At 40.1% G+C, this 15,991-nt stretch overlaps 1 protein-coding gene across 1 annotated transcript in view; it reads right to left on the bottom strand.

Moving 5' to 3' along the window:
- Positions 1–15,991, bottom strand: part of sfrp5 (secreted frizzled-related protein 5) — a 39,349-nt gene that overhangs the window by 10,283 nt on the left and 13,075 nt on the right. The window contains exon 2 of the mRNA XM_021580873.2: positions 12,924–13,001. Coding sequence (XP_021436548.1) covers positions 12,924–13,001 — 78 coding nt within the window. The remainder of the gene's footprint in view (positions 1–12,923; positions 13,002–15,991) is intronic.

The raw sequence follows: 15,991 nt of genomic DNA, 5'->3' as shown, positions 1-15,991 counted from the left end.
TGATTAGGTCCCTATATCTCTCTCTGTTTCTGCTCCTGTCCTTGTCGGATTCTTGTTTGTTGTGTTTCATGCCTGAACCAGACTGTCGTCATGTTTGCTGTAACCTTGTCTTGTCCTGTCGGAATCTGCCGGTCCGTCTGAGCCTACCTATGTTTGGTAATTAAAGAAGCTCTGTTTAAGTTAATTCGCTTTTGGGTCCTCATTCACGCACCGTAACAGTTGTATTCGACGCATGTGACAAATAACATTTGATTTGTGGCAGTGAAGTCCACAAGCAAAGGGAAGAGGTGAGAGAAGGAGAACACGTAGATGTGAGTAGGAATTATACAACAATCAGTGTGATCATGTTGGCTGCTATGAAAGTGAATTGTGTTTGTGTGTGATCAGGGGTGTATTCATTCCACCGATTCTGTTGAAAAACATTTCTTAAACTGAAGCAAACGGAATGAAACTGGGATAAACATACCTGAATTTGTCTGGTTTGCAAATGTTGGACTAATGATTACACCCTAGATCAGCTAGATGCAGGCATGATTGTGCAAGGCGGTATTGAATGTGTCAATGTCTGTCACTTTGATTACTCAAATTTCTCTTGACCTGTGCACCTACATTGTAAACTTTCATTCACAGGTGAGGTTGTAGTTATATTTGGGAAACCTGCTTATAGGGATACTGTTTGTGTCATGTAGTAGCCTAAACCTATCGATGTTACATTGAGCTGGATGAATGGGATATGAATGACAGTCATCCAATATGCTGTAATAGAAAAAAGGCCATGCTCATAAAAAAGTATTGTCCTCCCTCATCTTAAACGGCACCGGCCGCACCTGGTGTGTGTGCATCTGCATGTGTGTTTCTGTGTCTTTTCAAATGGCTATCTGCCGTCATACGCAATCATATTACATTCTAATAAGAGAGGTATTGCGTCATGCTTTTTCAAGCTATATTCCCCTGTTATTCTCCTTCATTCCAACTGGACTCCACAATTTACCATTAGTCAATCTCACAATTAAACAGACAAATAAATATATCTAGATGAGTTTCTGACCTCATGTTAGATGACAAGAGATGTGTGTGTGTGTGTATGTGTGTGTGTGTGTGTGTGTGTATCTGTGACCTCATGCTAGATGACAAAGAATATGACTTTGGCTGCTACTCTAAATGTGAAAGAGAATGAAGACATTGGATGTGTCCCAAATTGCATCCTATTCCCTATATGTGACTGACCGCCTTGATTCGGTCTTATGTAGCAAAATTTGAAATGGTGTTTTTTACATTGGATAAAAGCAGAGACACAGAGCTACAACTTGGTATATCATACACTACATATGAGGAACAATGGGAAAGTAATTCTGCTTTGAAAGTTGATAATCTTGTAACCTCACTTTTGAGAAAAATGCCTTTGAATGTTTTGGTACCAACTGGAGAGCTCTTCTTTGTCTACACCCATTCCGCATTGTTCACACCCTCTTAAGCTTTAGCCCCACCCATCTGGTGACTACAACTGTGCTGCTGGCAATGCTTTTTTCGTCATCAGATACGTCATCAGAGCGCACAATATAACACTGTACTGTCTACACTCGGTTTGTTGTTAATATAATTATTTTTTTCATAAAATCAATTTTAATCAGAACTAAAGTTTTGTTGCTACGGATTTCACAACGTGGATAGCCTTTACAGCTGGGACTGCACATTTCTGTTCCATTTTCTTTTTTGCGTGGATTCTGCGAGTGCTAGCTGGCTGTACTATGGACACCTGTCATTGTCATGGGAAAGACTCATGGTTATCTTTTCGTAGAACAACTGATTGCAGTAAAGAACCAACCGGGATACTAAGGAGATCCTGAGGGTAATCGATGAGTACCAACAGCTTCACGCTATGGAAAAACAACATACTCCATCATGGAAAGACAACCTCACAAAAGAACTTCAACCTGACATAAAAAAGAAAAACAGTGTCTACAGACATGTACGATTTACTTACCGTTGAAGTAGAGGCTAGTGCTCTGGCTGGAATCCATGCAACACTGAAAAGGTTGTGTGAGGAGGTAGCAGAGCTGAGGGGGAGTTTGGAGTTCAGCCAGAGTGAAATTCTCACGCTCCATGGAGAAAACAAGGCATTCACAGCCAAGGTAAAAATCCACGATTTCAACAGGGATTGTCTACTCAGGGAAAACAGGGTGACGAAGGAGTCACTACTAGACATACAAAGTCGTAGCATGCGTGAAAATCATTTTTTTTCTGGGATTCCTGAGGACGCATCCAATAATCCAGAGTTCGCGATCAGAGAATTCATGCAATCCGTCTTGAAACTTCCTCTAGAGACTGTAAACAAGGTGGCTTTCCACCGACTACACAGACTTGGAGCTCAGAGCGACTAGACCAAGGATCCCCGTCCGATCATCGCATTTGAGCACTACCAACAAAAGGAACTGATCAAAAGCAGGGGAAGGGAACATAAAGGGACCAAATGTTTAGTCTCAATGACCAATTTCCAAGGGAGATAAACAAACGTCATAAGAGACTGTATCCGGTACAAAGGCAACAATGGGAGAGGGGTAAGCGTGCCTTTATCATTGTGGACAAACTCTTTATAGATGGACAGCTATTCTGAGACAGCTCCATAACACCATGGCTGTACTAAATTCTACAGGGACTTCAGGTTATGAAAAAAATAAAGTATGGGAACTGTGAAAATATCTGAACATCGTGAAGTGGATATGAACACACACGTACTCAATTGCATGCTCGCTTACACATGCTGACTTATACATACAGTACACATACACACATGATCTCACTGTCTTCTCTCACTCTCTCTCTTTTCTCTTCTCTTCTCTCCCTCTCTCTCTATTGTCGAGAACGGTTTTATATTTTAATGTGTTTATTGTTTGTCTCTTTTTTTATGTATTTGTCTACAAGTTTATATACTGTATGTTTACAACAAGCAAGGGGAAGATATCAGAATAGGGTTATTAGGGAATAATAACATATTGTACGGAATACATTTGTTCTATAGTGAAGCTGTCTTTAGAGTGTGTGTTTTTCAATGATACTAAAGGTAATTATGATGCAACTATGAAGGTGAAACGTATGGATTACAATTATCATCATGAATATTAAAACTATACGCACTACATGTTACACAAATAGACACTCAACGATGCAAATTGGCGAAGTTATTGTTTATTTGAAAATCACACATTATAATCTTACACTTATACAGACATCGTAGACACTGTCACTAAATCACATCCAATATCATACACATCAACCTACTCAGATTTACTACACACATAGTATCTTGTCTCAATTTTCTAACATCTGTGGGATTGGCTCACAGGCAAACAGGCAAGGGAATAAAACAAATATTGCTAGAACCCATTTCTTGAATTCTAAATATCAGACATTTGAAAGCTCTAGTTTTGACTGTCATAATACCTCTGATGGAGGTAACTTTACAAGCATTAATTATGGTCAATTTAGACTGAGAAAAGTATCTAGCTATGGTAAGTATCACGATCGTTGTTGTAAGAATTACATATTACTTCCGGCGCCGACAGGGATGGCCGCCTCGCTTCGCGTTCCTAGGAAACTATGCAGTGTTTTGTTTTTTTACGTGTTATTTCTTACGTTAGTACACCAGGTCATCTTAGGTTTCATTACATACAGTCGAGACGAACTACTGAATATAAGATCAGCGGCAACTCACCATCAGTACGACCAAGAATATGTTTTTCGCGACGCGGATCCTGTGTTCTGCCTTTCACCCAGGACAACGGAATGGATCCCATGCAGCGACCCAAAAAAACGACTCCGAAAAAGAGGGAAACGAGGCGGTCTTCTGGTCAGAATCCGGAGACGGGCACATCGTGCACCACTCCCTAGCATTCTTCTCGCCAATGTCCAGTCTCTTGACAACAAGGTTGATGCAATCCGAGCAAGGGTAGCATTCCAGAGGGACATCAGAGACTGTAACGTTCTTTGCTTCACGGAAACATGGCTCACTGGAGAGACGCTATCGGAGGCGGTGCAGCCAGCGGGTTTCTCCACGCATCGCGCCGACAGAAACAAACATCTTTCTGGTAAGAAGAGGGGCGGGGGCGTATGCCTTATGGCTAACGAGACATGGTGTGATGAAAGAAACATACAGGTACTCAAATCCTTCTGTTCACCTGATTTAGAATTCCTCACAATCAAATGTAGACCGCATTATCTACCAAGAGAATTCTCTTCGATTATAATCACAGCCGTATATATCCCCCCCCAAGCAGACACATCGATCGCTCTGAACGAACTTTATTTGACTCTTTGCAAACTGGAATCCATTTATCCGGAGGCTGCATTCATTGTAGCTGGGGATTTTAACAAAGCTAATCTGAAAACAAGACTCCCTAAATTTTATCAGCATATCGATTGCGCAACCAGGGGTGGAAAAACCTTGGATCATTGTTACTCTAACTTCCGCGACGCATATAAGGCCCTGCCCCGCCCTCCTTTCGGAAAAGCTGACCACGACTCCATTTTGTTGATCCCTGCCTACAGACAGAAACTAAAACAAGAGGCTCCCACGCTGAGGTCTGTCCAACGCTGGTCCGACCAAGCTGACTCCACACTCCAAGACTGCTTCCATCACGTGGACTGGGACATGTTTCGTATTGCGTCAGATAACAATATTGACGAACACGCTGATTCGGTGTGCGAGTTCATTAGAACGTGCGTTGAAGATGTCGTTCCCATAGCAACGATTAAAACATTCCCTAACCAGAAACCGTGGATTGATGGCAGCATTCGCGTGAAACTGAAAGCGCGAACCACTGCTTATAATCAGGGCAAGGTGACTGGTAACATGTCCGAATACAAACAGTGCAGCTATTCCCTCCGCAAGGCTATCAAACAAGCTAAGCGTCAGTACAGAGACAAAGTAGCATCTCAATTCAACGGCTCAGACACAAGAGGCATGTGGCAGGGTCTACAGTCAATCACGGACTACAAGAAGAAATCCAGCCCAGTCACGGACCAGGATGTCCTGCTCCCAGGCAGACTAAATAACTGTTTTGCCCGCTTTGAGGACAATACAGTGCCACTGACACGGCCTGCAACCAAAACAAGCGGACTCTCCTTCACTGCAGCCGATGTGAGGAAAACATTTAAACGTGTTAACCCTCGCAAGGCTGCAGGCCCAGACGGGCATCCCCAGCCGCGCCCTCAGAGCATGCGCAGACCAGCTGGCCGGTGTGTTTACGGACATATTCAATCAATCCCTATACCAGTCTGCTGTTCCCACATGCTTCAACAGGGCCACCATTGTTCCTGTTCCCAAGAAAGCTAAGGTAACTGAGCTAAACGACTACCGCCCCGTAGCACTCACTTCCGTCATCATGAAGTGCTTTGAGAGACTAGTCAAGGACCATATCACCTCCACCCTACCCGACACCCTAAACACGGTCATCTCAGATTTTCAAAATATGCTTTACAGCCAACGCTAGACAAGCATTTGTGTAAGTTTATCGTGGCATAATGCTATGCTAGGCTCTGCTGGCAGCAGGCAACATTTTCACGAAAATAAGAAAAGCAACCAAATTAAATCATTTACCTTTGAAGAACTTCAGATGCTTTCACTCAGGAGACTCCCAGTTAGATAGCAAATGTTCCTTTTTTCCAAATATATTATTTTTGTAGGCGAAATAGCTCCCGTTTGTTCATCATTCTTGGCTGAGAAATCGACCCTAAAATGCTAGAACTATAACACCAAACTTTTTTCAAAAGTAAGCTCATTCGTAGCTCATTCACAGCCATATAAGGAGTCATTGGCATGAGGCGGTTTCAAAAAATGCGGTAGTTCCTGGTTGGATTTTTATCTGGGTTTCGCCTGTAACATCAGTTCTGTGGCACTCACAGACAATATCTTTGCAGTTTTGGAAACGTCAGAGTGTCTTCTTTCCAAAGCTGTCAATTATATGCATAGTCGAGCATCTTTTCGTGACAAAATATCTTGTTTAAAACGGGAACATTTTTCATCCAAAAATTAAAATAGCGCCCCCTAAATCCAACTGGTTAATCAAGCTAGTCGCCTTGACTACTTTCTTGTTTCTTTCTCTCTTCCATCAAAGGTGAAAAAAGTTATAATAGGGGACAGAATGTGATCGGATCATCATCTAATTGGCATTCACATAACTCTTATAGATGTTCCACGTGGACGAGGATATTGGAAATTTATCAAAGTTTACTGAGGGCAACTTATTTTTAACTAAGACAAAATTATTTATAACTGAAGTTTTCCAGTATAATATAGGTTCAGCAAATCCCCTTATTGTTTGGGATACCTTAAAATGTACCTTCAGGGGTCATTCACTTCAATATTCATCAATAATGAAAAACGCAGTTTCTGGCTAAAGAGACAAGACTAACAAGGGAAATACATGAACTAATAGTACAGGTAGATAGCAATAAAAACGATGTTACAGAGACAAAATAAGTTAGAGGAAAAACAAAAAGAACTTGAGGAACTTATTCAAGAACGATCTCATGTAATCTATTACAAAAATAAAGCAGACTGGATGGAATATGGAGAAAAATGCACAACATTCTTCCTGAATCTCCAACACAGGAACACTAACAAAAATAATTTGCAGAAACTCGTTACTGAAGACGGAGTCATCTATGATTCTCCGAATGATATTTTAAAAGAGGAAGATAATCATTTTTGGCAGATGTTCTTTTTTCCGTCTCATCCTCTCCCACTGAATGAAGATTACGGAAAGGAATTCTTTCCAAATAATATAAAAACGGAAAATTATTATATGTACAGAAAGATCAGTGTGAAGGACAAATTACAGAGGAATAACTTTTTGAGGCTATTAAATCCTTTCAGTCTGGAAAAACACCAGGGCTTGATGGCACACCGGTAGAGGTATATCAAGCCTTTTTAGATATACTAAAAGCTCCATTGTTAGATTGTTTTAACTACTCCTATAGAAATGGTAGTCTGTCAGGTACTCAGCAGGAAGGTCTGATTGTCATTTAAACAAGACCCAGATGGCAAATATAAAGACCCAGTCTATCTAAAAAACTGGAGGCCCCTTACACTTCAATGTTGTGATGCAAAAATCCTCGCGAAATGCATAGCATTCAGAATTTAAAGGGTTTTACCAGGTATTGTTCATCCTGATCAGACAGGTTTTTTTACGTGGACAATATATTGGAGATAATATACAACACTACTAGAAATAATAGAACATCATGAAACATCTAAGAAGCCAGGCCTGGTATTTTTAGCGGATTTTGAATAGGCATTTTATAAAGTAAGACTGGAATTTATTTATAAATGCCTGGATATTTCTACATTTTGGTAACTCTCTTATAAAATGGATAAAAATAACGTATAGCAACCCCAGGTGTAAAATAGTAAATAACGACTACTTCTCAGAGAGTTTTGAATTGTCAAGAGGAGTTAAACAGGGGGTCCGCTGTCACCATATCGTTATGGCCATCGAAATGATAGCTATTGAAATCGGAATCAATAACAATTTAGAGGATTAGAAATCCAAGGCTTAAAAACAAAGATGTCCATCTGCAATGTCTCATTGAAGATCTAGATAACGTTTCTGTACTCTCTGGAATAAAACCTCATTATGATAAGTGTACAATTTTACAAATGTATTCTTTAAAAAATACGACTTTTACATTACCCTGCAGTTTACCTATAAAATGGGCTGATGGTGAAATAGACATACTTGGTATTCATATCACAAAATATATAAATACGCTCTCCACAATGAATTTCAATAGCTTGTAAAACTTGTAAAAATAGACAAGATCCTGCAACCATGGAGAGATAAATAGCTGTCTATTTATGGAAAAATTGCCCTGATTAACTCCTTAGTCATAGTTCAGTTTATTTTGCTTTATCTGGGACGCTAAACCAGACCAAATAAAATGTGCCTGTCTATATAATGAATATGAATTGGGTTGGTTGAGATTATTAAATATAAAAGCACTAAACCCTAAATGGTTCTCAGGTAGATTACTAAGAAAAGCTCATCCATTGTTTAAGAATGGCCTTTTTGCCTTTGTACAGATGGCCATGTTTAATTTTCGATTAATTGAAAATTATACTTTTTTCAAAGTATCTCTCTTTTTCAAACAAGCATTGCAGAGCTGGCTACAATTTCAACTTCATCCCCCTGTGTGCTGGTTTATACAATACCTGTATTTATTTGTTCTTAAATTATATTGTAAATTGGAATGGTAGAGTTATGTCCTTCATGGAATTATCAGAATTATATGGGAAGGTCTGCTCAATCCAAGAATACAACCAATTGATTACAGCATTACCCCAAAAAGTGAGGAGGCAGCTGGCAGCGAGAGGAGGTGGGGAACTGGTCTGTCTGCCCAGTATAAAGGATCAAAACTGGCAGAGGAATAAAAATAGCATAAACCGGAAAGTATACCAGTTTCATTTGAGGACCAGGATGTTGACAACTGTGCCATACAGATTGCAAAATAGTTGGGAAGAGATTTTTGATCTACCAATTCCATGGTACAAGGTGTATGAGTTAATATATGACAACACAAGATTCAAGACTTCATGCTTTTCAGCTAAAATTATTACATAAAATTCTTGCCACCAACAAAATGTGGAATATTTGGGGCATAAAATCATCGAAGCTCTGCAGATTTTGTTGTGAGGATACAGAATCAATAGACCATTTATTTTTGTATTGCCCTCAGGTAGCCTGTTTCTGGTCTCTGGTTCAGGAATGGCTGAAAATGCATAGCATTGAACTAAAATTGACCCTAGAAATAGTACTGTTTGGAGAACTTGAGAGACCGGTCAGTCAATTACTAATATACTAATACTCTTAGTAAAAGTATTTATCTTTAAAATGCAATCTGTAAATTATATTCGATTAGATAGATTGAAATTGTACATTAAGCATCACAGCATAGGTCAAAGATATGTGTTGTGTAGAAACCCAAAGTGGGTGGCCAGCAGAGATAGATGGGATGGGCTGAGGGAAGCTGGGGGTTGGTATGTGGAATAGGAGACAAGTGGGAGTGCAGTTGCTGTGCGGGCTATAGAATGATTGTTAAAGATAAATGTTTTTTTTAAAGTACAAATAAAACATAATAAAAAGTATGTTTGAATGACACAGAGGGGCAGTGTTTTTACAACTAATGTCGGTCTGCCTGAGGCTGAGTGCTCTGAAATTGGCGTAGATAGCCAGAGCGAATTTAACAGCTTCATCTATCAACAGTTGTCGCAGTGACATTTTATTGAAATGGTTACCTGCGTAGTGGAGTCTTTTTGTTAAGACATGTAGCTAGCTAGCTAGCTAGGTAAACAATTAGCCATAATCCCAACTCATGAAGTTACTACCCTGCATAAATCTGCAGGTAGCTAACCAACCAGGTTCAATGTTAGCTAGCTAACATTAGGCTATAACTAGCAAAGCAAATGGCTCTGAGATACAAATAATAAGATCATACACGTAACATTAGCTAGCGAGCCAGACAGCTAACGTTAGCTAGATAGCTAACAGTACACTAACTTGAAATGAAAACGACCTTCTGTCAAAATTAGAAACGTGTAATATCTGAAAATGTAGCTAGCTAGACTATCTTACCCGTGCTCTGAAATCGGAGTAGATAGCCATATTGAATTTACCAGCTACGTCTATCAACAGTTGTCGTAGTGACATTCTATTGAAATGGTTACTTGCGTAGCTTTCTAGACTATCTTACCCATATACATCATAGACGCTACTCCTTGTCATGGATGCCATGGTTGCCCTTAGTTTGAAGCTGTAATCCGGAAAAGGTGTTTTCTCCATCTACTTAGCTATCATACTCTAATTCCACTGATTTCAAAACTCGGTCCTCCAGAAAGTGGTGAACAACACTTATGCTGTTATATGATGCGATATATAAAAAAAGCTGCTTAGACAGGATTACTTACACATACTTACCTGCTCAAATACACAGAAGCGTGCTATAAGGCAGACCAATCCGAACTCATCTTTCGGCATGTCCAGCCCACTCATTATCTCAGCCAATCATGGCTAGCGAGAAGATTGCTGTCTTTTTCTGTGGCTAAACCAACTACAGTAGGCTCATAATTTAACATTTTAATTTGCATTTACAGATGGCATACAAGTCTGTTATTAAGGCACATGAAAGTTTACATTCCAGAAGGCATTTCTGCCTTTTTAAAAAGTAGTGACCTGCGAAATATGGCTAGCGCAATGCGCGTACAGTGCACTGGTTTTGACTTGGGTTTATAAGGCTTTATACACTATGTAGGGAATAGGGTTCTATTTGGGACACATTCACTCTTTTGTGTCATTTTATTAATGACACTGTTCCGCCATGCTTCAACCAGAAGTACCTTCTCATTAATTAAAGGTATGGCTGGTATCATATGAACTTGGGTAATATCTTACATTTTGGGGTGATACATAAAAGAGGTAATAGTGTACTCTGTGATCTCATGTACAAAAACCTGAAAGACGTAGAATATCTTTGCTTTAGTTGCTTGTTTTGAACACTGATTGATTGCCACTAGAGATCTGGACAGCTTGGGCAATGTCCATGATTATCATAATCATTCAGTGAATAGTTCTACACAGACTTGTGTAGAACGTGTGTGAAACTCGTCAGTCTTTTATTGTTCTGTGAAATTAAGGCTAATCCATGCGAGAAATTGTCAAGAAACTGAAGATCTCCTACAATGCTGTGTACTACTCCCTTCACAGTACAGCGCAAACTGGCCCTAACCAGAATAGAAAGAGGAATGGGAGGCCCCGGTGCACAACTGAACAAGAGGACAAGTACATTAGAGTGTCTAGTTTGAGAAACAGACGCCTCACAAGTCCTCAACTGGCAGCTTCATTAAATAGTACCCGCATAACACCAGTCTCAATGTCAACAGTGAAGAGAGTGAAGAGGATGCTGGCCTTCTAGGCATAGTTGCAATGAAAAAGCCATATCTCAGACTGGCCTATAAAAAAAAAGATTAAGATGGGCAAGATAACACAGACACTGGACAGAGAAAGATTGGGAAAAAGTGTTATGGACAAACAAATCTAAGTTTGAGTTGTTCGAATCACAAAGAAGAACATTCGTGATACGCAGAAAAATTGAAAAGATGCTGGAGGAGTGCTTGACGCCATCTGTCAAGCATGGTGGAGGCAATGTGATGGTCTGGGGGTGCTTTGGTGGTGGTAAAGTGGGAGATTTGTACAGGGTAAAAGGGATCTTAAAGAAGGAAGGCTATCACTCTATTTTTCAACGCCATGACATACCCTGTGGACGGCGCTAAATTGGAGCCAATTTCCTCCTCTAACGGGACAATGACCCAAAGCACAGCTCCAAACTATGCCAGATCTATTTAGGGAAGAAGCAGTCAGCTGGTATTCTGTCTATAATGGAGTGGCCAGGACAGTCATCGGATCTCAACCCTATTGAGCTGTTGTGGGAGCAGCTTTACCTTATGTACCATAAATGTAAGAACATCAAGCCAATCCAATTTGTGGGAGGTGTTTTAGGAAGCATGGGGTGAAATCTCTTCAGATTACCTCAACAAATTGACAACTAGAATGTCAAAAGGTCTGCAAGGCTGTAATTGCCGCAAATGGAGGATTCTTTGACGAAAGCAAAGACACAATTATTATTTCAATTAAAAATCATTATTTATAACCTTGTCAATGTCTTGACTATATTTCCAATTCATTTTGCAACTAATTTCATATATCTTTTCATGGGAAACAAGGACATTTCTAAGTGACACCAAACTTTTGAATGGTAGTGTATTAGTATTTTGGTCACCAGTACCCCCAAACCAAAACATCTTCCTGCAGCCATGCATGACCTCTATGTTGTATGGACGTTACTATCAGGACATTGCCTGAATTGTACCATTTAAAATATGAAATGGATCAAATTGAGTAGATTAAATTGTTTAACAATTTACATTAAATTGTTTCAAAATGCACTTAAACTGAACTCGAACACAACCTGCCGACTAGATTTTCTATTTGTATTATTGTATCTTTCCTATTTGTAATCAGCGTTGGGGAGGATCTGATTACACGTACAGTACCAGTCAAAGGTTTGCACACACCTACTCATTCAAGGGTTTTTCATTATTTTTTACTGTTTTCTACATTGTAGAATAATTGTGATAACATCAAAACACATATAAAACTGTCATTCGCCATTCCTGTTAACAGGGTCGTTCCACTTTTGCGTCCCTTTTAAATGAAAAGATTATGCACCAATATAGAATTCCAAGGCCTGTTATATTAAACAAATTGCCCTTTATTAAAGACAACATGGAGAATTCAATAAATCAGATGTTTTAAATGTTCTGAAGATCATGATTTATTTCATGTGATTAGTGAATCATTTACGTCTGTCGCTCATTTAAGGTCAACCCTGTTACTGAACACTTGTTATAATATGATGAAACTATTCCTTTTTTAATATATTTTTTTCAAAAGAAACATGAAACATCTAATAGTGAAATAAATCATAATATAAAAGCTGGTTCTACTATTTTTGGCAATTTGACACGTTTTGCACACAACAAGCTTCCATTCCCCATGTCACAAGGGGATTTATGGCTGAATTAAGATGAAATTGTCAACCCTGTTACGGCCAACCCTGTTACTTTATTTGGCACTTAATAGGCACTTACTAAATTATTTTGAGATGGGAAAACGTGTTTTTTATGAAGTTTAACATGTAGACAGAATGTAAAAATTTGGCGAAATCAAATTGAATTGGTGGAATGACCCAACTACACACATCACACGTCACACTACTGTGCGTGTGTGTGTGTGTGTGTGTGTGTGTGTGTGTGTGTGTGTGTGTGTGTGTGTGTGTGTGTGTGTGTGTGTGCGTGTGTTTGTAGTACTTACCAAAGTCACTGGCACAGTAATGTTCCATAATGGTGTCAGCTTTCAGTTCGTTGTCACATGGAGGGCAGGCTTTAGATGCTGGGAAGAAATAGAGAGAGAGAGGAGAATGATTGATATTGTGGCAAAGGCAGAGGGCAGTTCCAACCTGAACTTGAACCTTGGACCTTCCGACTTTCAGCCCAACACCTTGGATTTCACACCAAGACATTCAAACCTCTTCACGACAAAGCTCTGTGTTGGGTTAAGATCGCAACGATATAATGAATTATTACTGAAAATGCATGTATTAATTTCAGCTAGTGTAGGCAGTTGCTTATATACAACAGCCAGAGTACAGTAGAGTAGAGTGGACTAAAGAAGAGAAGAAGTCTACTGTAGAGCAGAGAATCAGCTTGTTCATACAGTGCATTCGGAAAGTATTCCGCCCCCTTCACTTTTTCCACACTTTGTTACGTTACAGCCTTATTCTAAAATGGATCATTATAATAACAACACCCCAAAATGATGAAAACAGGTTTTTAGAATGGTTTGCTAATTCATTAAAACAAAAAAACAGAAATACCTTATTTACATAACTATTCAGACCCTTTGCTATGATATTTGAAATTGAGCTCAGGTGCATCTTGTTGCCATTGATCATCCTTGAGATGTTTCTACACCTTGAGTGGAGTCCACCTGTGGTAAATTCAATTAATAGGACATGATTTGGAAAGACACACACCTCTCTATATAAGGTCCCACAGTTGACAATGTATGTCAGTGCAAAAACCAAGCCATGAGGTTGAAGTAATTGTCTGTAGAGCTCCGAGACAGGATTGTGTCAAGGCACAGATCTGGGGAATTGGACAAAAACATTTCTGCAGCATTGAATGTCTCCAAGAACACATTTGTTTCCATCATTCTTAAATGGAAGATGTTTGGAAACACCAAGACTCTTCCTAGAGCTGGCCGCACGGCCAAACTGAGCAACCGGGAGAGAAGGACTTGGTCAGGGAAGTGACCAAGAACCCGATGTTCACAGTGACAGAGTTCCAGAGTTCCTCTGTGAAGATGGGAGAACCTTCCAGAGGACAACCATCTCTGCAGCACTCCACAAATCAGGCCTTTATGCTTGATTGGCCAGACGGAAGCTACTCCTCAGTAAAAGGTACATAACAGCCCGATTGAAGTTTGGCAAAAGGCACCTAAAGATCTGATGAAACCAAGATTGAACTCTTTGGCCTGAATGCCAAGCGTCACGTCTGGAGGAAACCTGGCACCATCACCATGTGAAGCATGGTGGTGGCAGCATCATGCTGTGGGGATGTTTTTCAGCGGCAGGGACTGGGAGACTAGTCAGGATCGAGGGAAAGATGAACAGAGCAAAGTACAGAGAGCTCCTTGATGATAACCTGCTCCAGCGTGCTCAGGACCTCAGACTGGGGGTGAAGGTTCACCTTCCAACGGGACAACGATCCTAAGCACACAGCCAAGACAATGCAGGAGTGGCTTCGGATGTCCTTGAGTGGCCCAGCCAGAGCCCGGACTTGAACCCGTGCATCAACGCTCCCCATCTTACCTGAAAGAGCGTGAGAGGATCTGCAGAGAAGAATGGGTGAAACTCCCCAAATACAGGTGTGCCATGCTTGTAGAGTCATACCCAAGAAGACTCAAAGGCTGTAATCGTTACCCAAAGGTGCTTCAACAAAGTTCTGAGTCTGAATACTTATGTAACCTGTTTTTGCTTTGTCATTATATGGTATTATGGTGTGTAGATTGACGAGGGAAATAAAACAATTTAATACATTTTAGAATAAGGTGTAACGTAATAAAATGTGGAAAAAGTCAAGGGTTCTGAATACTTTCTGAATGCACTATATATAGATCAGCCTGTGCTGTTTTATGCCCTAGTCTAGACTGAAGCACTTGTTTAGAAGCAGCCTGTCAGAAGTTATTTGCCGAAGAGGGAATATATAGCGCAGGATCTTGAGTGATGTTTTCACTGCAATTACTCTGGAGAAAATGTTTTAATTTGAGAAGTTGTATATTTTGGTGTTGAGGCGTGGCATGTGTGTTCGTATGTGTGTTTTTCTCATTACTGTGTGTGTGTGTTGGGGCTTGGATTGTGTGTGTGCATGCGTGCATCTGTGTCTGTGTTCATGTTTGTGTGCGTGTGTGTGTGTCTGTGTGTAAGAGGTAAATGGCTACAGTAACAGCTAAGTTTAATGAACAGTGATTTTGTGTGCAGAAGCAGAGAACCAGTCATACAGTATGTCCCAAACATGAAACACACAAATGTAGTCTGATAGGCTACAGTGGAAAATCAAGGGAAAAGCAAAGCAAATTACTAAAATTACTAAAATTAGGCCTCTCGTCTCAGTTTAACTAACTGTGTGTGTGTGTGTGTGTGTGTGTGTGTGTGTGTGTGTGTTTGTGTGCACATGGGTGTGTTAAATCACATGGTTTTATTAAGAATGTCTATGCAGTTGTCTTATGCCATTTCCTATAGAGACCGAAATTAGTTAATTGATCCACACACAAACGTTTAGGGAAGAGAGAAAGAGAGCAAGAGGGGAGACAGCGGGGGTAAGGATGTGGTTGCCAATAATAGTATGTTTACCACTGTAACATACACTGAGTGTACAAAACATTAGGAACACCTACCTAATATTGAGTTGCACCCACTTTTGCCCTCAGAACACCCTCAATTCGTCAGACATAGACTTTATAAGATGTTGAAAGCAGGGATGCTGGCCCAAGTTGACTCCAAAGCTTCCCACAGTTGTGTCAAGTTGGCTGGATTTCCTTTGGGTGTTGGACCATTCTTGATGCACAGAGGAAACTGTTGAGCATGAAAAACCCAGCAGCGTTGGAGTTCTTGACACACTCAAACCGGTACGCTTGGCACCTACTACCATACCCCGTTCAAAGGCACTTAAATATTTTGTCTTGCCCATGGCACACACCCAATCAATGTCTCAATTGTGTCAAAGCTTAAAAATTGTTCTTTAACCTGTCTTCTCTGCTTCATCTACATCAGTGGTTCCCAAACTTTTTATAGTCCCGTACCCCTTCAACATTCAACCTCC

Source organism: Oncorhynchus mykiss, chromosome 23 (assembly GCF_013265735.2).
Source record: "Oncorhynchus mykiss isolate Arlee chromosome 23, USDA_OmykA_1.1, whole genome shotgun sequence".
Classification (NCBI taxonomy): Eukaryota; Metazoa; Chordata; class Actinopteri; order Salmoniformes; family Salmonidae; genus Oncorhynchus; species Oncorhynchus mykiss.
Note: the sequence above shows the minus strand (reverse complement) of the source record. Positions and strands in the feature narration are given on the sequence as shown.